This window comes from Topomyia yanbarensis, chromosome 2, assembly GCF_030247195.1.
Source record: "Topomyia yanbarensis strain Yona2022 chromosome 2, ASM3024719v1, whole genome shotgun sequence".
NCBI classification, from domain to species: domain Eukaryota; kingdom Metazoa; phylum Arthropoda; class Insecta; order Diptera; family Culicidae; genus Topomyia; species Topomyia yanbarensis.
In genome coordinates this window covers 139483628-139509231 of record NC_080671.1, presented here as the reverse complement: position 1 = coordinate 139509231, position 25604 = coordinate 139483628, and the positions used below count along the sequence as shown (strand labels likewise).

The following is a 25604-nucleotide window of genomic DNA, read 5'->3' as shown; positions in this document are numbered from 1 at the left end:
TCTAAAACTCACACTCTGATCTTCCACCGAAGTGGGATCAATGACGCGTTTGAACGATTCCCGTTGACGAAGGAACCTGCTGGAACTAATCGGTCAATTCAAACAGGTTCCTGAATCTGTTCCGACTCGTCAGTGACCTGGTGGGTGTGCGTTATATGACCAAATAAATTGCTCATACTCTCTATTTTCTTCTTACTCTTCTACTTCAACATTTCTTCCGATTTTGTTTTTGTTTTCTAACTGATTTTAGTTTTTCTAATTATCTTTAATCTAAATAATCTAATCGCCCTACTCCAAACCTACATACCCCAACTCAACAAAACCAAGCTTAGTTGCCTGAACTGCTTTAGCATTCTGCTTCTCTTTGTTCTACTTTTCTTTCCAAACAACAAAACACCGCACCCCAAATTCCAAACAACAAAAAAAAACTAGGCACAATCGGACATCGAGTGGAAGTACGGTCTGTCCAAGTTAATCCGTAACATGCACCGAACATCGACGGCACCATCACCGATGAATCTGGTCACCACCTGGTTCGTGTGGATCTTCGAGAAGCTGAGGGTAAGTTGGGTGGAAGCCAGCACCGGGGTCTACTATGTATGTACTCTAGTATCTAGTGGGATTCCCTAAACGGTATCAATTGCAGTGCGGTCGAAGTGTATCATGTTTCATATCGCTGGGAGGATCTTAAGGTGCACCGAAATATTATAGGTTTCCATGCTTAAAAATTCTATCTGTCTCTGCTAGCTTGTGGTTACCAAATCTCTCAGAAGCTCAGGTGACATAATGATCCTAAAAATTTGACTTGACGTGTCGAGTATGGAAAAAAATGCAAATAAAAATACTAGTAGATAATGAAAAAATGTAATAATATTATTACATCTGTGTTGAATTTTTCTAAGGTATGTGATATTTTATGTTTCATTAGTTCTTTTTAGAGCTCTCATTCTCGACAGTTTTCAATTTCGCGGGATTTCCGTAATTACAAAAAAATATTTCTACAAACAGAAGAATTATTCATACATGTTGCTAAAACTGATTGAGGCGATTTTTTAAAAAACTATGAGCTTAATTGTCACAAGATGTTGGATTTCGGAACTACAAATCATTGAATCCATCCAGAACATGGATATGGTGTCATTCATTACATAAAAATGTCGCCTACTTTCGATTAATTTTTTTTGCCATTGATGCCAATGCATGTGCTGATTCGTAGGATCCAAAAAATGTGTAAAAAATCGGACAGTCAGACGAATTGTTAAAGAAATCGAAATCTAGATCCTTCGATCCTCCAAAGGTATCCGATACGATTTGAAGGGACGTTGAATTTTGTCTCGTTTTTTGCGGTTGGTGCTGAATACTGTTTCCAAAATGTGTACTAACCGGAGCAAATGGTTTTTGAAACATTGAACCCAGTGATACAGCAGATCGACACATAACAAACTCGAATTGCTGACCACACCATCGATCACAACGTTTTAAGTGGGTACGTAGACGCAGTAGTCCTTTCTCATTTGGTTGCCTTATACAATACAGGGTGTTTGGTTCATGGTTAAGAATCTCTCGGAGGGTGATAGACTGCCATATTTGGAGAAAAAAATTGTTCTACACATACCATCAAATCTCAACCGTTACAGAGTTATTGAATTTTTAGTGTAAAAAACTTATTTGTCTTAAAATACCTCTAACTTTAAAAGTATACTTTGTATTTTAAATGTTTTAGTTGCATTCGAAAGGTGAGAAAATTTCGCATTGAGTGATGCCCTCACATGTTTCAGCTAATAAGTTTACGTAGCCTTTTCAAAGTAATTTATTGAAAATTAAACAATTTTAAACGATTTTTCGTTCATTTCTTGAAAATCCTAATAGTTAATCTCATCATTTTAATAATTCAGATTGTTAGTCTTGATGAGCTGCTTAATTCGTTCTTTGATATGATACACTTACCTTTTCTTATTTTCATGATTTTGGGTTATTCAACTTGGATATTTTTATCTCATTTTCACTAGTACCAGCTCTAATTGAAAAATTATGGCACTTTTTGTACTTTTTATTTTATTATTCGAAAGCCAGGAAAATTTTACAGTGAAAAATGTATTAATACCTTTCAGCTAAGTGAATTTAGTATTCTTTTAAAAGTAAATTAGTTTAAGGTTAGTGCTATTATTAGCATTTTCGTTAATTTTCTTAAAATAGTAAATAATAAACATCACCATTATTATCATGGAAATAATGCATCTCAGCAAGTTCTACAGTTCGTTCTTTGACTCCATTCAATTATCTCTTTTGGTTTCGACGCAAAATCGTTTTTATCACATCGTTTCATATGCAAAAATAACGATTTCGAAACCACTACATTTGTGGCGAGCCTACGCTGTGTTAACTATTAAATAGCAGCAAAATGAAAAGAGATATAGACAAAGTGTCTAAAAAAGTTATAGAGAACATTAAGGGGCATCAAATGAACAATAGTAACGATAAATTTTGTTGATTAATAATTAGAATAATTAAAAAACTCTCCAAAAAACACAAATTTCGAGTTATTTCGTTAGTAAAAAATCATTTAGTATACTTAACTAAAAGATATTTGTACATTCACTGGTAGGATATTTTCTCAGCTTTCCAATGAAATCTTGTAAATAACTATATAAAGCATATTTTTTAGATTAGAGTCTTTTAAGCACTTGCAAGTTGGTTATAGGAAAAGTTTAGTAATGAAATTACAAAGAAATGAGAAGAGATAAAAATATGATGTCCAAAAACAAATTATGAATCGTCCTAAAGCCCAACTTTTGGATAATGGATATTGCTATAATCATACTTCATTATTTCGAGAAAATTAGCAAAAACCTCCTCAAAAACACTAACTTTTAACTACTTTACAGCTAAAAGGTAATTAAAATTAATTACTTAAAAGATATGAGAACACCATTCAATAGGAAATTTTCTCACCTTTCGAATGGAACTGAAACATTTGAAATATAAAGTATACTTTTAAAATTAGAGGTATTTTAAGACAAATAAGTTTTTTACACAAAAAGTTCAATAACTCTGAAACGGTTGAGATTTGATGGTATGTGTAGAAAATTTTTTTTCTCCAAATATGGCAGTCTATCACCGCCCGAGAGATTCTTAACCATGAACTAAACACCGTGTATACTTCATCTCTGCTTATATCGAGATATCTGTCAAGGCAGAATATTTGGCGTCAGATCCTTCGAAATACTTTGATCTGGAAGAAGATTCAAAGTGATTTAACGGAATTCTATAGGAATGATTTCTAACGGCAAGTCGGAGTTCTTTATTATGACTCTTTGCTATTCTTCTAGGGAAGTCATTGATGCAGAGACCGACAGCCAGACGCAAAGTAAAAACGTAAAGAGTACTGAGGAACAGACATGAATTACTTAGCTATCTTTTGACAGATTTGAATAAATATTCGCTTACGATAGGATAATTCTATGATACAAAACAACTGTACCATCGTTTTAAATTTTTTAAGCGATGTGTGACTTCAATTTTGCTCATTCATAAAAAACGACAGAAATTGTTGCCCACACCTTTAGTTGGTAAGCGATGACTCAAATCATCGTAGTTGAGTTCAGTTAGGTGAACACGAACATTTTGAGGGTCTAGGAGTTGTTAAATTTGGAATTTGTTCTCATCAGAAATGACGATGTTCGGAAATTGACCACGTTTGGACAAACGATCAGATTTATCAAAATCACAATCATCTGAGGAATCTCTGTTCAACAATCCAATTGAGTGCTCTAATTTGATCGTCAATTTGAACCAGACCAGAACTTAATCTTTTGAAATTTCTAATTAACTTCAGAAATCCAAACAAGGTCAAGGTCCTATAAAATATGAACGATCCCAGTTTTCAGTGAAAGCTTAGCACAAATGTTGTTAATTTTATTTTTGTTAGATATATTGTAAATATTAAAGTAGCTAAACACGTAAGAGGTCTCAATATTTGCTATTTAGCGATTGTATTGCTATTTAGCTGACATAGTATTCTGCTAAAAAATTTCAGATTTGACACATTTTCCAATATTTTTCAGTTGGTTGGATGGTATCTGATGCCGAAACATGTTCCCTAGGATGTGCCTCCACCAATACCTAAAATGCTTCATCTGGTCAAATTTGTGGGCAATTAGAAGGGCTTATGTCTTTAGGAACGAAATGCTACTTGAAGATAAACGATTCTTCCGTTGATTGCGCCTAATGGCAAGACGCAAAATCTGGGTAAAAGTCATTTTTGTAAACATTCGTTAATAACATAACATATAAACTCATTTGCAAATTTACATTTGAATAAGTACGGTACATTTTTGCTACTCTTTCAGTAGGCTAGCATAACCCCATATAATGTGTTGAAATTGATGCAATTTTTACCTAGTTTCATTATTCCTTTAACTGTGTGTGTGAATGTTCCCAAATACCTTGGATGCTTGTAAGTATACGTAAGTATCTTGAGTAAACGTGGATGCTCGTTTAAAAGTAACCCGCACCTAGTTGAACACATACTGGAGACTGTATTGTGTTGTCGACACTGTAACGTAGTTTAATCATTGTTTTGCACAGTGTTATCGCAATGAAATTTACGCACTTTTCGTAACATTAGTTCTAATATAGCACCAATTTCTTTGATCAGCAAAACATTGTACTGAAATGCAAATAACATCAACCTAATCACAGATCAGACGTTAAATCAACGATTAAATCAACAAATTCAGCTTGCCAGCTTGTAAAGACTACCCTACATGCAGATTCAAAGCAGATATAAGGCTACTTCAGAATACTTATTACTAACTTGGGATAGCACTGCCAGCTTTGGCTGCAAAGATTGAAAACTCGTTTTCTGCATTAAATACTAGTCGTATTATAAATACAGCACTGACAAATTTGAAAGCTTGTTTTTGGCATTATGGTATTAGGTAGTTTTATTTAGCTGTCATTTGTCGCAATGTTTTTGCCGCACTTCCGTATGATTTCTTGTCCGTGCAGTGACGAACAAGAAAGAAGGAAAATTAAAAATCTGCTTAAGGCTGATCGCATTGAAATAAGATGTGATGCATTGATTTAATCATAAAGGAATGTGAATTATGTTGTAATGAAATTTACTTAAGTGCTTCTAAAACAGAAGCTGGGTAATGAGTCTATTTTCGCCCCTGTTTCTATTAACACTTTACCCATTTGAAGTCCTTGGTTAGAGTAGCGTCTGTCAGTTTTGCTCAACGCGTTGACACAACTGGAATGGTTATAATTGGGGTATTCGGTTCGAGTTCTTGTTGCGTTCAAATATGAGTAGTAGGGTGGGACAAAAATTAGATTCCAGCTCCGAGCAACTTTTTAGGTACCATTTGGGCCCCAGAACAACTGTGCAAATTCTTAGCTCGATCGATGAAACTATATTTTTGCGCCTACTGTTTAAAATTTACATGGGATTTTGGATGGAAAAATTAACTTTTACAAAATAATTCCTCCAGGAGTCGCACATTACTTCTTAAAAATAAATCGTTATGTGGCTTTTATAGGAAATTTAACAAAGAAACAAAGTCTCGAAAACCACAAAACGATCGAACGCTTTAGCAAAAAGTTATTAAGCAGAAACCGATTGATGCTCTGACGATTGACAAAATATTCATTTTTTCTAGCACCACTGCTGTTGGTTGTCCAATTATACGCAATTTAATTTCAATCCTCTCTTAATGTGTCCAAACCGTTTATCTGCACTATTTGACCACTTCGCAAGGTTTTGAGGGATAAATTGAGGCTTCTTTTGTATATAATAAGAGAAAGCTAATTTTTTTTATATAATTAGACCCTCAGAAGCAGTGATGCTATGAAAAGTGAAATTTTCATCAATCTTCAGGGCATCAATCGGTTTTTGCTTAATAACTTTTTCCACAAGCATCAGATCGTTTTGCAGTCTTCAAGACTTTGTTTCCTTGACAAATTTTCTATGAAAATCAGACATCTATTTATTTTTAGAAGGTAACGGGCTACTCTTGCAAGAATTAATTTGCAGAAGACAATTTCCCCATACGAAATCCCATGTAAACCTTAAAACGCGGGCGCAAAAATATAGTTTCACCTATCGAGCTAAATATTTGCAGAGTCGGCCGCGTAATTAACAAAATAGTGCGTCACTATTCCTAATAAGGCCAAAATAGGTTCTTTACCCTACCTTGCATATCAAGCATAGCAAGGGCGCTGTTTTACAGGCTGAATTATGTTGGATATGCTCGAATGTAATGAAATATGTCTAAAATAATTCTCAAAAGTAGCTTCGTAGTAAAGTCATATGTTAGTATTATATGGACTTTATATTCGCCCTATAAGTGGATGAAACGAATATATCTTAGATCTTAGAGGCCTGTATGCGTTATATCAGTTTTATACAGGGTGTTTGGTACATGGTTAGGAACGTTCTACTCATGCCATCAAAAAATCTTTCTACTCATATCACCAAATCTTTCCAAATCAACCGTTACATAGTTATTGTACTTTTACTGCAATTGAGTGGTTTGTCTTTAAATCTTACTACCTCAAGAAGCAAACTTCGATTTAAATTCAACTAGTTTAATTGAAAAGTTGAGCAAATTTCATTTTCAAATTTTATCCTCACATGTTTCAGTTAATGAGTTTAAGTATGACTTTTGAAGTAAAACTATGTTCAAATTAGCGTTTTTTGCTATGTTTTCGTTCATTTCTCGTAAACTCATCTAGTTGATATCATTATTTCAATGCTTCGGATTATTTGTCTGTAGAAGCAGCATAATTCATTCTTTGCCGTCATACACTTATCTTTTCTTGTTTCAGTGTGTTTGGGTCATTGAACTTAAATATTTTTTATTTCTTATTTGCTCTTATACTAGCTCTAAATTAAAAATATATCACTTATCACATTTTGTTTGTTTTCACTGAAAGGCAATTTTACATAGAAAGATGTACTAATATTCTTCAGTGAATTTTGTATTGCTTTAGAAGTTAGTTCAAGATTAATGTTATTATTAGCGTTTTTGTTAATTTCTTCAAAACAATGAATAACAATAATTACAATTATGATATCATCGACAATACGAATCTGAGTAACTTCTACAATTCTTTTTTTGAGTGCTTATCATTTTCTCTTTTCTAGAATTCTAATAAACTACTCTTTTCGTTTCGGCGCAATTTTTTTTATTCAGTTCGTTTATTTAATAGGCACAAATGCGTTAGCTTGGTGGTGCCAAATTCTTTTTTTTTTACATATTTAATATCCTAAAACTAAAAGGTTACAAATATTTTTTAATATTGAGAGGAACATTTTTTACAACCATCTTAAACAAAATGTTCCATACCAAAAATACGATTCGATATACAAGATTGAACAATAATTATTTTTTGCAAAAAAAATATTTTACAGCTATCTTAAGACTAGGAATATAGATAAATATAAAAGAAGGGGAACAAACTTTTATGAGAAATTTCACAGCTATCGTAAAACTAGGAATACAATTAGATATACAAGATGGGAAACGAAAAGAAAATGAAACGGTTCAAGGCTATCCTAAAACTAGGAATATAATACAAATTGGTTTTTGTAACAGCAGCAGGAGTTGTACCAGGAACAGGGGGGAGTGGGCGAGCACGATAACGGGGAAAGAAGAACAAAACTTGCAACTTTCAGGCAAAACGAAGAACAGTGACCTGAGTTAGAGCCTCAGGCTGGTAGATGGTAGATGCCTAGGATCGGCTTGACGGCGGAGAATCCTTCAAGAGTGATCAGAGCATCGACCTGCTCTCGCTTTGACTTCATTTTTGCAGGCGTGGTAAAGGTGACGGCTGTCACATAGTGGCACTCTGGTTCTCCAAAAGGAAGGACAGGGAACTTCTAAAAACGAGAAATAAAGGATATGGGCTAGATTAGGATATTTTTCGAATTAATAAAAAGGTAGATGAGAGACATATAGGAAAAATCGTGACTTGCCAGGATATCCCGAACTGGAACATCGAGCGGTCTACCTCGGGCCCCGAGGGAATCCTTTAACTGCGATCTGGCGCCACAATACACAACACATATCGGTTCAAATAGGACGATTTTATGTATTTTATGTTTATTTTGGTACGCTGAAATCGTTTTTGATATTAAAACATTTCAAAAATAAGCATTTACTAATCATTAGGGTGTCTCAAAAATATTTTTTTTCGAAATCGTTCTTAAAATTTGCGTATATAAATTTTCGTGTGCTAAATCGTTTTTGATATTAACACATGTAAAAAAAATTTCATTATACGTTAGGGTGGCTCAAAAAATATTTTGTTGCGAAGGTTCAAAAATTTGTTTAAAGAAGTTTTTGTGCGCTGAATTTCTATTTTAAAAATACAAATTAACTTTACTATTTATTAGAGTGGCTCAAAAGTAAGTATTTTGTCTTTTATAATCTCATTATGGCGCTTCAGACATGACTTTTTTTTACGGATCAAATAAGATGTATTCGACTAATTTTGGAACATTTAATTCATTAGTGGGTTACTTGATATGAAAGCTACATTTTCTATAATTTTCAAAACAAACATTTTGAGCGTCTTAGTGAAATGTTTTATTGCATTTACTAATCAACAAGATGGTCAACGCTTTTTTTCGTAGGTGTGTTTTAAGTTACTTACTCGAGCAAACGTAAAGTCCATAATACCCCCATGCTCATGGGGCTTGACATGGGTGTTTGAAATAGGTTCAACTCATGAAAACACCATCACCATGGTCCGGAAGATCCCACATAAAATACCATATGTTGGTGTATTTATGGGTTATTGAGACCATGTTATGGTGTCTTAATGGTTGTGAATTTTGGCACGGACCATTTTTAAGGTCTTTTCAAGGGGCTATGTGGTGTTTGAACCCATGAGTATTTGCTCGGGTAAATTGCTTATTTCATATCTTAAATGAAAATAAATCCAAAACCCTTTTTTCGTGTATATGGTTCATTCAAAAATGGTGTTATTTTATTTCGATAAAATCGCATACCCTTAAGCTATATCAGTGCTATACAAATTCGGATTAAAATACTCTCACCAAATGAGTAGAGCTCAACTGTATTCACTCTATTTGACAGTTATTGCGCAAGTTAGCAAGAAATAGTTCCAGAAACATTTTATAACCTATTTCAGATGGTTGAAAATTTTTAATGATTTTCAAACATTCTTAATGCCTCTACCATTTAAAAAACACACTTCTCACTCGGCTCCTTACTCTTGATCACTAGTAAAACCCTTGTTCATCATGCTCTCAATACTATTTGACATTTGTGCATGTATTCGTGTCATTATTCTAGCTATAAAGTGATTATACAAATTCAATATCAGTAATAACAATGCGTCTCCATTCACAGTTTTTTAAAATTTTGACTGCTTATCGCAAGTTTTCGCTAAACTAGCATATACTCATTTTAAAGAGAAAATTAAAAGCTTTCAAATGAGTATAGTGTGATTGCGGGCATTCACGGGCGTCGTTGTTGTTATCGCATTAGAAGTTCGAATTCAATAAAAAGTTATGACCAACAGTTATTTAAACACTAACTAAACCAACCAGTGACTTATTTTTGGCGATTTTATGATGTAATTTTATCACACGGATAATTTTGGTGAAGTAATGCAATGCATAAAATCAACCATATCTTTGAAAAACGAAAATAACTGGATGTAGTTCCTATGGTCAAATTATGCAAAAAACACTTGAAATATGCCCATAAAAAAGCTGATAAAAATTCATTTTACGTTCAAATCACTTAAAATCACCCAAAAATGTCTCTGATAGCTCTGCTGATAGGAGAAAAATACTAGCGAGAATATCGCATAACATTCATATATGGACTTAAGTCCGGGCTCGTCCCACTGTGCAATACCCAGTGCACGCCCAGACAACGTGATCGATGTCGTGATAACCTTCATTACAAGCGCACCGACTACTCTCTGTGAGCCCAATACGTCGCAAATGCGCATCCAATGTGTAGTGGTTGGACATAAGCCGGGACATTACACGTATGAATTCCCGACCCACATCCACCCCCCCCCCCCTGAACCAAGGTTTCGTTTATACCTTCGGGATAATTGAACGTAACCATCGTTCCCCATTGCTCCACGAGTTTTGCCAACTGTCGAGTTTCCTCTGATCACAAATACTAAAAAATTCGTTGAAACACGTTGGTCTTTCGTAGATGTCACCTTCTAATGCGCTCACCTTTGCTGAAGAGTCGGCCTTATCATTACTCGGAATAGAGCAATGAGAGGGGACCCAAACAAAGGTAATATGGTATGATTTTTCAGATAACTTGCGCAGAGACTCCCGTATCTTCCCCAGAAAATACGGAAATTGTTTTTAAGCTTCACAGCATGAAGAGCCTCGGAAGAGCTGAGGTTGTCCGAAATGATGAATTAGTGATCTGTGGGCAGAGTCTCGATGATCTCAAAGGTGTACTAAATAGCAGCTAATTCTGCGACGTAAACTGAAACGGGATCACTGAGCTTGAATGAAGCGGTGATAGTATTATTGAAGATATCGAAGCCAGTGGACCCATCGAGATTTGATCCGTCAGTGTAGAACATTTTGTCACAGTCGACTTCTCGGAATTTATTATAAAATATATTGGGGATCACCTGCGGGCGTATATGGTCTGGGATTCCACGAATCTCTTCCTTCATGGATGTGTCGAATAATACAGTAGAATCAGAAGTATCTAGGAAACGAACACGGTTGCGAGTATACGCAGAAGGATTAATGCTCTGTGCCATGTAGTCGAAGTACAAGGACATAAAACGGGTTTGAGAATTAAGCTCGACGAGCCTCTCGAAGTATTCAATCACCAACGGGTTCAGAATGTCGCATTGGATGAGCAATCGATACGAGAGTTCCCAAAATCTATTTTTCAGCGAGAGAACGCTCGCCAGCACTTCGAGACTCATCGTATGGGTCGACTGCATGCAACCCAAGGCAATGCGTAAGCAACGATACTGGATTCTTTCGAGTTTGATGAAGTGTTTGTTCGCAGCGGAACGAAAACAGAAACACCCGTACTCCATCACGGACAATATCGTTGTTTGATATAACCTGATAAGGTCTTCTGGGTGGGCCCCCCACCATGTTCCAGTTTTTTTTCTTCGGAGAAAATTGATCCTTTGTTGGCATTTCTGTTTCAGATACCTAAAGTGACATCCCCACCCTAGTAACAATTGTGGTTTTATGATAGTTTTATAGCCACTGATAAAACTTATATTGCACTTGTAGCGTGCTATAAAACTTCAATTGTTATTTGGGCAGGTACCTTTAGAGTCGAACTAGACCCCGAGATATTTAAATGTGAAAACCTGGTTGATCGTTGCACCCATTAATAGGAGCTGGAGTTGCGCCGGCTCACGCTTCCTAGAAAAAACAACCAACTCAGTTTTCTCCGTGGAGAACTCAATACCCAGCTGAAGAGCCCAAGCAGACAAATTGTCCAAGGTATTTTGTAATGGTCCTTGCAAGTCGGCAGCTTTGGGCCCTGTAACAGAAACCACCCCGTCGTCTGCAAGTTGCCTTGGCGTGCATGAATTGGCAAGACAATCATCAATGTCATTCACGTAAAAATTGTAGAGCAGGGGACTTAGACATGAGCCCTGGGGAAGACCCATGTAGCTAAATCGCGATGTTGTTAAATCGCCATGCGAAAAGTGCATGTGCTTTTCAGACAACAGGTTTAGCAAAAAGTTATTTAAAATTGGTGAAAGACCATGCTGGTGCAGCTTCTCTGACAGAATGTTGATAGAAACTGAGTCAAAAGCCCCCTTAATATCCAAGAAGACTGATGCCATCTGCTCTTTGTTGGCATAGGCCATTTGGATTTCTGTAGAAATGTAACTATGTTTTAATTGCCGCAAGGTTCTACTGTATCGATTTTGTTGGCTATTTTCGGCAAATTTCCTATCCGTCTTTCAATTTCATTGCTTTCGTTTCTCTTAGTCTCAAATTTGCCGAAAATAGCCAACAAAATCGATACAGTATTTCTGTAGAAAGCAACGCAAGGTTCGTCCCTTTGCCTTTGCGGAAGCCAAATTGTGTATCTGACAGTAAGCCATTTGCTTCGACCCAATTGTCGAGCCGAAACAGGATCATTTTCTCGAACAACTTCCGAATACATGACAGCATTGCAATCGGTCGATACGAGTTGTGGTGTTGGAGGGTGGTTTTCCTGGTTTTTGGATGGCGATGACCTTCACTTGCCTCAAGTCATGAGGGACAATGTTACCCTCAAGAAACTTGTTAAATAAATTCAACAAGCGCCTTTTTGCAGTGTCAGGGAGATTCTTCAACAAGTTGAATTTGATTCTGTCTAACCCTCTTGCATGATAAGAGAGCAAGTGAGAACTCCACCATCGAAAACGGTGTTTCGTTCGCGGTATGGTAGGGAGACGCGGCGCGGCACGTTTTCTGTACCGGGACAGAGTCTGGACAGATTTTCTTGGCGAAAGCGAATATCCAGCGGTTTGAATATTCCACGTTCTTGTTGGTACTGTTTCGGTTACGCATACGTCGAGCCGTACCCCAAAGAGTGCTCATCGTTGTTTCTCTCGTTAACCCGTCGACGAACCGGCGCCAATAACTGCGTTTTTTGGCTTTCATTAGACTCTTCATTCACTGTTGATAGCTAGCGGGCAACCCGTCTTCCCGGAAGGGCCTTATATGCAGTGGACTTTCCCCGCTTACAGCTCTGAGCACTTTCTTTTGACGCAAAATTATTTTAATCGCATCCTTGAATATACAAAAACCACAATTTCAAACCCACCGCATTTATGGTGACATCATTATTAAATTTCAGCGAAATGAAAAAAGAAAAGGGGTAATGTGTCAAAGAAAAAGTTGTAAAAATATTAAGAGGCATCAAATGGACAATCGCAATGATAAATTGTGTTAATTAGTATTTAGACAAATTACAAAACTCCACGAAAAACATTAATTTTGAACTACTTTGGTTGCAAACCGTCGTTAGTACACTTAATTAAATGATATTTGTACATAGTTTCATAGGAAATCTTCCAATGAAGCTTTGGTAATAATGATATAAGGCATATTTTTAGGCAAATATTTTTAAAGCACTTAAAAGTCGACTACAGAAAATGTTTATGAAATATCTACCAAGTGGGAAGAGATACGAACATCATGTTGAGGAACAAAATATAAATCCTCTTGAAACTCAAATTTTGAATAATAGTTATGTATTGTTCATTATTCATTAGTTTGAAAAACTTGCAAAAACTTCATAAAAATTACAAACTTTTGGATTACTTCACCACTTAAAGGTTACTTAAATCCGTTCTCTGAACGATGTGAGAACATTGATCAGTAGGAAATTCTCTCTCTCCTATCCAACGGATTTAATAGATTTAAAATGGGAGAATCCGGGGCTATTCGGCCCTACCTAAGCAAATCGACCTTTTAGGTGGATAGATGTTACAGAATTTATCGGTCAAAGGTCCTAATTGTTAGTTTTAAGCCTCAGCTACATGTTGGTGTCATAACAGTTCATTTGCGCCACTCCATGGTAACGCTAGGCGACGATCGGCAAAACTCTACTTTTTTCCATCCTTTTACAATGCAGGGGTAATCCAGACCTTCCTACGGGGCAATTCAGACCGTTGAGATTTGATGGTATGTGTAGAACGATGTTTTCCCCAAATATGACTCTATGGGCAAAGTTAATAAACTTTTGATGAGGTGAGGTCTGAGTTAGTTTTGAATGGGGCCTAACAGTATATAGTGGTGAATCAGTCAGGCGATTTTTTTTTATTATAAATCAATGCGATTATTTTATTATTATTGATTGATCGAAAGCCGTGCATCAAGTCGATTACAATGCAGTCATATTTCTAGTCATCGTTATAACTTGCGAATCGTTTCGTTCTAGTTCCGGAGATATGAATTGTTCAAACCACCAGAATAAGTATTTAAATTCGTCGAAAAGCAAGTTTCCATTGAAAGTATCCCTAGACATATACGTTGCTTTTGAGACATAAACGTTCTTGAAATTACAAGTCTTGCTTTTTGCGAACAAATATTTTTTTTTTAGTCACATTGATCATGAAAAAGGCACCTTGGGCAAAAATGTGGTGAGATCGACTATCCGTCCAATGCATAAACTCTGATTATAATCCTCGCCTCCAGCACTCGAACGAAACGTGTACTGAATTATCCAACGCCTCTCTACTAATTATGGTATTGAAATTCAATGGGCAACTAAAGCCTTTGCTACTAGTTACTAGAATTGTTGTACTTGCAGAATTCAGGCGCTCTTTAAGGGAACTTTTCTCCCGAATCTAATTGGTGGATATTTTTGGACTTTGATCCACCATTTTTCATAAAAGTTTATTCTAATACAATGAATATACATTTTCAAAAACATTATCTTAAAACAGGTATTTTTAGTTTTTAAATGACACATTTGAACATATGTTTCATTAACAGTTATGTGTCCAACAAAAAAAAACACCTTTAACAGGCCAACGAGGGTACCCGGGTACCCACAAATTGAAATGCTCATAACTATGGCTTCCTTTAACCGATTTGGACACTTTTAGATGTTTTGGATTCAGGAACTCGTCTACTTTTTGATTCTGTATAATAGAACCGGAATAATGGATCTGGTTTTTGGTAATCCGGATTTTCCGGAGTAATGTTCCAGTACTAGGATGTGATTTGTAAATTTTAATAATGTCCTAGCAATATGAGTATCAAAACTCTTCAAATTGTCTCGGAAGTCTGTTTTTTATTGTTACGGGACCCTATGGCAATTTGAAAAATGGAATTGGAATGGAATGGCCACTCACGGCCCCACGGGAACCTGCTCCGGAATGTCTGTTCCGGGGTCAAACCACTAAATGGTTCCAAACCCACGAGATACGGCCTACTGATGCGATTCCAAGAATTTTGATACCCATATTGCTAGTAATCCATTGAAGTTCGCAAATAGTACCCCAGCACTGGAACCTGCTTCCGGAAACCCGGATTCGCGGGAACCGAATGAAATAACCCGATTCATTTTTACCAAGTCCAAAAGTGGATGAGTTCCTGAATCCAAAACGGCCAAAAATATCGAAATCGGTTGGATATTACCTTAGTTATGGGCATTTTAGTTTTGTGGGTACCCGGGTACCCACGTCGGCCTGCTACGTAGTAAAAAAATTCAGGAGCCCCTCCTCACTCCCACCCTTTCTATATCAACAATATTATTAACCCAAAAGCTTGACTTAGTGAAGTTCTAAGATGTCACAAAATTTCAATTTCCAGCTATGGATAAAACATAGGAATTTCATTAATTGAAACCTAAAAAGGCACCCGGGGACCGCGTCGGACACACAACGGTTAAAAATTCAATTGAGATGCTAAAATTTTAAAACACACACGTGTAATGTCTCGTTTAAAAATGTTCATCTTCAAATGTCCATATTACCTAATTTGAGACACCCAAGGATTTCTTTGATTAAAGTATATTTAAACGCTCAGCACAGAAATGAATTAAATTGGAGTTATGTAGTTTTGGATGTTTGGTAAGATGACTCTCTATAGTGCAACGTTTCGAAGGAATATCTCTTTAGCAGCAGGGTTTGAAATATAGTTTTCTCATGATGCAAATATATTGCAAACGCTGTCAGAACTTTTGTTTTTTCATTTTATTGATAGGGGGTGATACTTCTGGTCATCAGAGTCAGGAGAGGGAAGGTGGACAAAAATGACAGTGGGAGAAAATTATTAACTCTCAGTTTTGGGCATCGGGAGATAAACGGCGTAGGTTGCCGACCCGGACGGCCTTCATCAGGAAGAATCATGTTGGGACGCCAGGTGGTCCTCAACGATCCGGCAGGTGTTCCTCCAGACGATTTCGTATTACGACTCGGATGCGGATCGGCAACATTTCGAGTTGCACGTGCTGTAGGTCTCGTATTTGTTGGCTTATTCGACAGAGATGTTTTGTGTCGCTTTGGAGTCGCATCAACCCATCGTGGGTTTGGTACAGGCGGATGAGGGCACTTATGAGAATGATAAGATAAATAGAAGGGGCAGTTAAATCTATATATTGATGGTTTCTAGGAAGGTGTATACGAGGGACTTATAGAGGAGATCACGGCTTGCCAGTACATCTCGAACCGTGACATTGGGTGATCTTCTTCGGGCCCGAGGGGAATCGAATAGTTGAGATCTGGCGGAACAGTACTCGGCGCATGCCCAGACAATCAGCCTTATTCTGCATTACGGCGGATCGCTTTTTCGAACGAATGTGATTTGCATTCTCAATAGCGATAGCAAAACCAAACGGGAGCCTGCTTCGATCGTGCCACATTCGTTCGAAAATGTGATCCGTCGTAATGCAGAATAAGGCTGAATATGTTCGATATCGTGATAACCGTTGCCACAAGCGCAGATACCGTAATTCGCGAGCCCAATATGTCGAAAATGAGCGTCCAGCGTGTAGCGATTGGACATAAGGCGAAACATCACATGAATAAAATCCCGACCGATATCCATTCCTCTGAACCAAGGTTTCGTTGATACCTTCGGGATGATAGAATGTAGCCTCCGTCCTAACTCTCTCTTGATTCAAGATGTCTGCCAACTTTCTGGCGTTATTCATTAAAGCAGATTGGTTTTTCATAGATGTCATCTTCTAATGCGCTCGCCTTACCTAAAGAGTCCGCTTCTCCATTACCTGGGATTGAGCAATGTGAGGGAACCGAAACTAAGGTAATCTTGTATAATCTTACAGACAAAGCAGGCAGGAGCTCGCATATTTTCTCCAGAAGATATGGAATATGCTTTCTAGGTTTCATTGAACGGAGAGCTTCTATTGAGCCGAAGACTACATATCAAGAAGACTAAAATATCATTCCGTCTCCTAAATAAATGAGAGCTTACAGTGGCTCTGTTGTACGAAGGTAGGAAGCTTAACGTAAAAGTTATTATTTATGCGTGCATCACTATGGAAAGTACTACCTTTAGCCGGAAGAGGTGCTGCTGTTCCTGTCTCCTGATTCTGGACAAAGTTGCCAGTCTTTTTGATGTGTAGTCTTAAGCTGAGGCTGTCCGAAACAATAAGGTAATGATTGAAGGGCAGAGTAATTACAATCCCAAGGGTATACTGAATAGCAGAAAGTTCTGCGACGTAAATTGAAGCAGAATCATTAAGTTTGAATAAGGTGAGGTTTTGATTGAATATACCGAAGCCAGTGGAGCCGTCGAGGCTTGATCCGTCGAGGTTTGAGCCGTTGGTGTAAAACATTGTTTTTGCACAATAGACTTCTCGAAATTTACTATAAAAGATGTTTGGGATCACTTACGGACATATGTGATTCGGGATTCCACGAATCTTATCATTCATGGATGTGTCGAAGAATACAATTGAATCAAAAGCATTGGGGAGTTTGACACGGTTGGGATAATATGAAGGAGTATTGATATTTTGCACCATGAAATCGAAGTACAAGGACATAAATCGGATTCGAAAATTGAGCTGGACAAGTCTCTCAAAATTTAATATAACTAGCGGGTTCAAGATATCGCATCGAATGAGCAATCGATATGAGAGGTCCCAACATCTATTTATGAGTTGACGTATGTTTTCTTCTCGTTAGCTGCGACTGATGCTCAATGCAAACGTTTGCACTCCAGTATCTTCACTGACTTAAGCATGAATTCTTTGAAACAGCCAGTCCAATATTTCCTCGCAACTCACTCTCGAATCAGAGTATACCCCGCAGACTTCAACCCTGTTAGCTGGAATATACACTCTGTACCGTACGTCAGATCTTCATAAAAATCAATCAGCGTATGTAGAATGTTGTTACAGTACTGCTGATTGATTTTTATGAAGATCTGACATACGGTGTGGAAAAAACTGCTTTTTTCGTTTGCGAATTTTACCCTTTCTCTGTCCAACCTTAATGTGAAATATTTATTTTCTTAGTACATTGATGGTAATAATAAATCAAACATATTTCTTACTTATGGTTTAATCACAACCAATCAACATCGAATATTACATATTGAACCAAACCTTCTTGGTTATCAGGTCATTTCATTTGTAGTAGGTGATCGAATCCGATTAAACTTATTTAAGAAGATCTCAGATATAATCACATTTCATGTATAGACCAAGCATTCTAATTATATTTTGCCATTATTGTAGCTTTCCTACAGTACGCATACAAATATAGAGGCCTTAATCATATATCGAAACTATAAATATACAAGAATAGAAAACAATTTTGTTTGTGGACAAGACGCGTTTTTGCAACGGTTTTTAAAGTGGCAGTGTATTCATTCATAAATAGGCTTTGTAGTATGTACCTATTATAGGCTGAGTGGAAATGACTCACGTGATGGGGAAATGAATTGATCGAACGTAAATAATAAACTTTCGTTGTGCAATTTATTAGATCTACCTACCTACGCATTCGCCTCAAACATTAGCACAAAGCAAAATGAATCAACGCTGATGATGGATAGAGCGAAAGAGACAACTAATACCACGATACTATGTTAACCGTGTTTGCAAATGGAGCTCGCATGTACAAACTATTTTGTGTACGAATAATTATACATAAAAGTGTGTTGGAAACGAGCACAACACAAAAGATAGCATACGGACAAGCTCATTCGCATTCTCTAGGTAGCGCGTACCTCCACAGGCAGTGTAACGGACTTCTAAATCAGCTACACTGGCCGTGGAAACACACAGCGCAGTGATCTGCTTCGCCTGCTGTTCAACAGGCAACTGAGCTGCTCTGGCGAAATCCGTCCGTTTAAATAGTCGATGATGACGTCATTCATAGAAGCGTAGCGCGCTAGGTACACAAATCTGTCGTGCTGGACTAGGGAAGCGCTATCTTCTGTGTGTAATGCGCGATATTTTGACTAGTTTGTTCATTATTTAAATTTTTAATGCCATGATATCAAAAATCTTTGGGTTTATCTATTGGAATCTATTCTTAGAAGTATTTAGGGGCGAAGTGCGCAAAAAATTTGAAAATTTATCGTGAGATGGCTGAATTATATGCGTTTAAAATTGGACCACTTTTCGTTACATACCGTTTTTGTACAATTTGCAACGTGCACCCCTATATCGAAAACAAAGACGTAGTCCTACGTCAAAACGATACTTACCTTGTGTGTATAACAGTATCCAGACGGCTTACTAGAAAAACTCTGATTCACTGGTCACTGGCTGGATAGCGGTTTTCAGAAACAGAAATATAAAAGAAGGGAAAAAGAACTGAAACGTCGACGAGGCGGAGAATGCGCAAGATAACCTTTAACGCGGATTAGCACTATTCTTGGTCGCCATACACTGCACGGACTGGAAACAAAACACTTGTGTCTCGACCGAGCGGTCGAAAACGAATAAGTAGAAAGGCTTATTTGGGCTTGTAATTGCCCAAAGCATTGACAACCGATAAAAAAATTTCAATGGGAAAAAATTGTCGTTTCGAAATTCGATACCAAGTTCTGCTTGTCGCTGGCGCTACGATCGGCCAGAAATCAATATACGGGCATTACTTACAAACTTCACGGAAAAAAATCCGTTCATAAACTCATGAACGAAAAATCACGATTTCGTGAACTAAACAATTTACGGAAACCGTGACCAAGTTTCTGAAATCATGTCTCTGAAACTTCGAATTCGTGAAATAATTTATGTTTTCACAAAACTAGTTCACACTAAAAATACATGGCGTTACCTTCAAATGTTTGGTTTGAGTCCTGAATGCTTGTGCTGCATTTTTTATAAAGGAACGAGTTCATGATTTTATAAGTATTCAAGTTCCGCGAACTCAGTAACTCTTCGGCAAGACTTGCGTAATTTGTTATTACGTTATTGAATCATATTAATGATTTGAGAAACTTAATTACGATTTCCGCAATTTCTCTTTACGTTATCGTGATATTGTGTTGATGAATTTACGATTAGACTTTCACACGAACTGAACTCATATCATGATTTTAGGAACTGAATCACGATTTTCGTAATTTATCTTCGCGTTATCGCGACATTGTGTACTTGTGCCGACCATCAGATTCTCACAAATAGTGACGTGACTCATGATCATGATTTCAGGAACTTAGTCACGATTTCTACAATTTCTCTTTGCGTTATCGTGATATTGTGTTCATGGATTCACGATCAGACTTTCACACGAAGTGAACTCATGTCATGATTTTAGGAACTGAAGCACGGTTTTTGTAATTTCATGTAATAGTTCACGTGCTACCATGCATTAAAATGCATAATATCTGAACTAGTTCGTGAGTCCATTAATAATATACCGAGTTTTGTGAAATTGTTCATGTGCGCCCTAAATTACACAATATGTGAACTAGTTCACGAATCCATGAAAAATATTCCGAGCTCAATATGTGAACTAGTTCGTGAATCCATGAATAGTATTCCGAATTTCATGGAACAGTTCACGTACGACCATGCCCTAAATTACACAATATGTGAACTAGTTCGTGAATCCATGAATAATATACCGAGTTTCGTGAAATAGTTCACGTGCGACCATGCCCTAAATTACACAATATGTGAACTAGTTCACGAATCCATGAACAATATTCCGGGTTTCGTGAAATTGTTCACGATCTACCGTGCACAAAATTCACAATATGTAGCTCGTGAATCCATGAATAATATTCCGAGTTTCATGAAATAGTTCACGTGCGACCATGCCCTAAAGTACACAATATGTGAACTAGTTCGTGAATCCATGAATAATATTCCGAGCTTCGTGAAATAGTTAACGTGCGACAAAAATGCACATTACGTGAACTAGTTCGTGAATTCATGAATAATATTCCGAATTTCGTGAGATAGTTCACGTGCGATCATGCCCTACATTACACAATATGTGAACTAATTCGTGAATCCATGAATAACATTCCGAGTTTCGTGAAATAGTTTACGTGCAACTATGTGCTAAAACGTACAATATGTGAACTAGTTCGTGAGCCCATGAAAAGTTTTACAAGTTTCGTGAAATAGTTTACGCTCGACCATGGAAAAAATTTCATGAATGGCGGCATCATACGATTTTGTGAACCATTTCACAAACAGGAAGTATGAATCATGACCAATATACTATGAATCAGTTACTGGTTCATGAGGCAGAGATGGATCCATGAATAATATGTTGAGTTTCGTGAAATAGTTCATGGACAAAATCACGTATTTGGAAATAACATAGCAGGAAACATGATCGATATTCACGAAGGAAAAAAAAATTCAGATATATAGGTGTTATCTAGGCGTTACGGAAAAAAAATTGAACATGATTTCAAAAAACATGATTTTTTATCATGGTCCTGTTTTCGTAACGTAAAATCGTGATTGTTCCCGAATTCATGGCACTTTATTTACAAATTTGGGAACACTTTTTTTCCGTGTGGATGGTGATTCTTGTGAGTAGGGGAACATGGGGAGACTTGACCAAGCGCAAAATTCTATTTTCGGCTATGGCGTCTTCTATTCGATTCTTAATTTTTTTTCAAAAATATTTTCATACTTGTTTCGATCCCTTAAGGTAATTTTGAAAGTTTGGAGTAAAAAATCCTTTCCTTGCAGAAAATATTACGTGATTAATAAATTTGCATTAAATGATGTAATTTTTTATCAAACTTTGTATGGACATATCTACTCGACTACTAATTACTATTAAAGGACTAATATACCATCTTAATCCTTGTAAAGCAGTGAAATGATTTTACATAAACTGGAACATTGGAATGGTTATTACTAGAATTTGCATGACATTAAACGCAATAACTAATGTTGGGGAGACTTGACCAAGATTTTATGGGGAGACTTGACCAAGTGGCAATTAGCTGAAAAAAGATACAAAATTCCTGATATTTATTATGCTTTGGTATCTACTGTTAATGTTAATCACGCCATAAAAAAATCCCACCTCAAACAAAAGTCTTGATATTTTAGTATTAGTATACAAAGTTAGCAATAGTAGGACTGATTTTGTGACGTGTGAACATGCAATGCAAGCAGAACAGTTAATCCTTAAAAAGAAATGCATTAAAAAATAGAAATTTATCAAATGCAACCCTTTTATATTTTTTACTGCTACCTAAGGATCTCAAAAATACGGAAAAAAAATAATTACATTATGTTTTATGTCATTATTTATTGTTATGATTTTTCAAAATTCTCTTAGTCAAGTCTCCCCACGCCTTGGTCAAGTCTCCCTGCAATGGGGAGACTTGACCAGAAAAAACGATCACAGAAAAACTTTTGTAACTTTTCAAAAATTAAATTAAAAATTCTGCAAAAAATCATGAAGACGCGCAATAACTTTGTGCATTATATCTGAATGATTTTTGGGGGATTGAAGGCTTTTTTAGAGAATTATGCAGTTTTAGCTGAAAACCTGGTCAAGTCTCCCCATGTTCCCCTATTTTCATTCAAATACTGTGCCCAAAGTTCGCTTGGAACCACTCAGTGGAGTAATAATGTTAAAAAGCCTCACCACGAATGTTTAAGAAGAAATCTTAAACTATTAACATCCTAATAATTTTTGTGAGTTACCAGGATAGAAAATTGCACCTTTTTCTATACTTAAACATAACTACCGAGTTAGTGTGCTAAGGTTTATAAGCCACTGTGTCAATTTGGATACATCATAGTAGGGTTACTGCTCCCTAATTCATCTTAGCAGCTCTATTCATCACACCCATTTGAACACATTAGTTAGAGCAGTATCTGCTGTCTCTATTAAACGCATTAGCTCAAATGGTGAGATGAATAAGGGTACGTTGTAGTCAACTTTTCGCTTCGCTCAAACGTGAGCATTTTACATTTTCCAGGCAAAAATTTTAACTGTACTGCTTCTTAGAAACGAAGCAAAGATGATGATACCTATTTAAGCGCAATCCTATCACTCTAAGTCGAGGTATCAACGAAATAGTGTGACATCCTGACCAATGAGATTAATAAGGGCTCATCTACCCTATCATGCAATTTTTTTGATATTTATAATTGTATACACATTTAATACACATTCATATACACTGTTGATTTCTGCTTTAAATGTTATTTCAGATGCTCATCCATCGTAAGTAGTATACACTGCCAAAATAATAATCAATACAGTCTTCTTTTAAGTGTGTTTAGGTCACCCACTAGCACTCACGGGCACTCAAGACACTGCGTAGCGTACACGGAAACCTATGGGCACTTAAGGCACTTGGGACAATCCAGAGAATTTATACACATTCCAAACACACACACTATTAAAGCTAATGGTAATTCCAGAAACTCGTAAGTACAATCGTATAAATCATAAACTATAATTATTCAAGCTGCAATCTTTGTTCAATCAATATACAACATATTTATTCAATAATGTAAATATTCACAGGCAAACACTCGCTCTTCTTCTTCGCTCTCCTACTCTATCTTACCTTATTATCCTTACTGTTACACCTTTAAACACTTCCCTTCCTCAAATTCCTACAAACGGCATTCGACCAAGCAGCGTTCAATAACATCTCCCATTTTTGTAATAACAATTTTTTTTGATGAATAGTAGGCATTGAAATTATTTATTATTCTTCGATGGCGAAACCCTTTTTTCCCGCAACGTCGCGCACATGAATATTGATACATGGTAGGCCCCCTGAAACGAAAAAAAACGAAAAGAAACCGTCAAAACGTAAGCCGACTGACCGCCCTCCCCCTTTTTCCCGTTCCGCCGCATTCGCTAATACCGTCCATGATTCTCCGTCCCCGCAGGCCAGATTAAGGAAGAAGAAGCGACCGTCGCTGGTGCAGATGATGAACCTCCACCGGGGCCAGCAGAGCCCTCGCTCGAAAGCCGGTGCCAAATGGTTGTCGAAAGTGAAGAAAGGTCAGGTGGCTCCTAAAGGTGTGCACGTGTTTGGTAGCATGCATTGGCGTAGTATCTCTTACCTTTCTACCTTCGTCTAACCGGGATTGATTTTCTTCTTCAGTTTGCTTAGGTTTTTGGGTACAGTTTTTAATTTTTTGGATCAGCTGTACCATTTTTTGTATATTTTGTAAGAAATATATTTTGAGTATGATATGAAGTGTTGTAATATTTGTACTAACAATAGAATGTTCTTGTGTTCCTAGTAGATATGTTTGGCATTAACCTCAATTTTCCAACAAGAGTGATTGCTTTTTCTTCGGAACTACCGACAGAAAACTTACAAGTAACTTGAGAGTAGAGTAGGCTTTGTGTTAATTTCAGTTTCTGAAAAATCCTTTAGTTGCACACAAAATTGAATTTGCCCTCGTACTAAAGCGATAAAAGAAGTCAGCAAATTGATTGCTAAACTGACGGAGGCCAGATTCAATATTGTCTGTATGTTGTCGCCATAAAATGTCGCCACAGAAAAGATATTATTAAATTCCGAAGTCTCTCTGTGGCGTTCATCGTGGTTGATTTCAGCTTGTTCGGGACCATCTTTTAACGTTCCACTGTTTACTTGTATCTTCCCGGCACTTGCATCGAACATTTTGCACCAACCAGATTCCACCGCACTGTCCGCCATGCATCTGTCTCCCCTCGGCTCGCAAGTCAGTTTCGCCACTGCCAATACGACCCGAATCGAGAACGTTGCCGACTGGACGGAAATCTCCAAAAAATACCGGGAGCTGGTTGGTATCGACTCCGACGATGGCGGTTCCATGAAGGACTCGGAGGGCGACAACCACTCGACGGCCAATGGCGGAGGAGGCGGTGGAAACAATCCCAACGACGGCCAGATGGGCAACAACGTCAACGCCAATCAGGTCTAGGCTGATGCGCTGGAAAAGAGGCGACAGACAGCAACGACAACCCAACAGGTGACTGCATACTAAAGACTTACGATTCCGTGATAGGTGTTAGGTTAATGGTCAATCAATCCAAATCATTCTGTGAACGGTTTTGCTAGAAGAATCACTAATTTTTTCGTACCTACGTAGTAATTCGTAAGATTGTACAAAGTGAATCAAAATCGAACCAACATTTTGGAAGCATTTCGAAAGCTTAGGGTAGTTTCAAAATTCATCCAATAGGCCATACATTGAGTTTAGTTTTTGCAGATTTTTAAGAAAGTTAGAAAAAATTTAAGGAAATGCTGTAAAATTTGTACATTTTGAAAGAAAAGATGGAAATTATATATTTTTTACCTAAATCTAAGTTTAGCAGAACTGAATATGGTCAATGAAATATCACATTAACTTAATCAAACCAAATACTTTATTTGAATCACTGTCTCATACAAAACTTTCTTGCTTGAAATATTTATTTTAGCCTTCTGTAGGTGTTAGGGTTAATATGGGGTGACCATATCAGACGAGTAAAAACCAGGACAGTCGAACAGGGATTGCCCCCCCTCCCGTTAGTTATCAATCGACTGTGCTTTCTCCGTTGTTTTTCGGCAAGCTTAAAAGTTATGGGGTTTAGTAAGCCAGAAAGTCTGTCATTAGAATTCAATCACCGGGAGTGTTTTCGGATTTACACACATCTTTCATGCCATTTTTGGAAAAATCGGCAATCCTGAATTGAGCGGATGAGAC

At 37.0% G+C, this 25604-nt stretch overlaps 1 protein-coding gene across 7 annotated transcripts in view; it reads left to right on the top strand.

Moving 5' to 3' along the window:
• The window catches only part of LOC131681539 (serine/threonine-protein phosphatase 6 regulatory ankyrin repeat subunit A), a 243902-nt gene extending 218678 nt beyond the window's left edge, over positions 1–25224 (top strand). For 6 of the 7 annotated variants that reach the window (XM_058962363.1, XM_058962365.1, XM_058962367.1 and 3 more), the window contains 3 exons: positions 433–561; positions 23811–23943; positions 24571–25224. In XM_058962363.1, the coding sequence (XP_058818346.1) occupies positions 433–561; positions 23811–23943; positions 24571–24839 (531 nt within the window). In that variant the 3' untranslated portion in view covers positions 24840–25224. The remainder of the gene's footprint in view (positions 1–432; positions 562–23810; positions 23944–24570) is intronic. The other variant, XM_058962366.1, reaches the window with a different exon arrangement.
• The last annotated feature ends 380 nt before the right edge of the window (positions 25225–25604 follow it).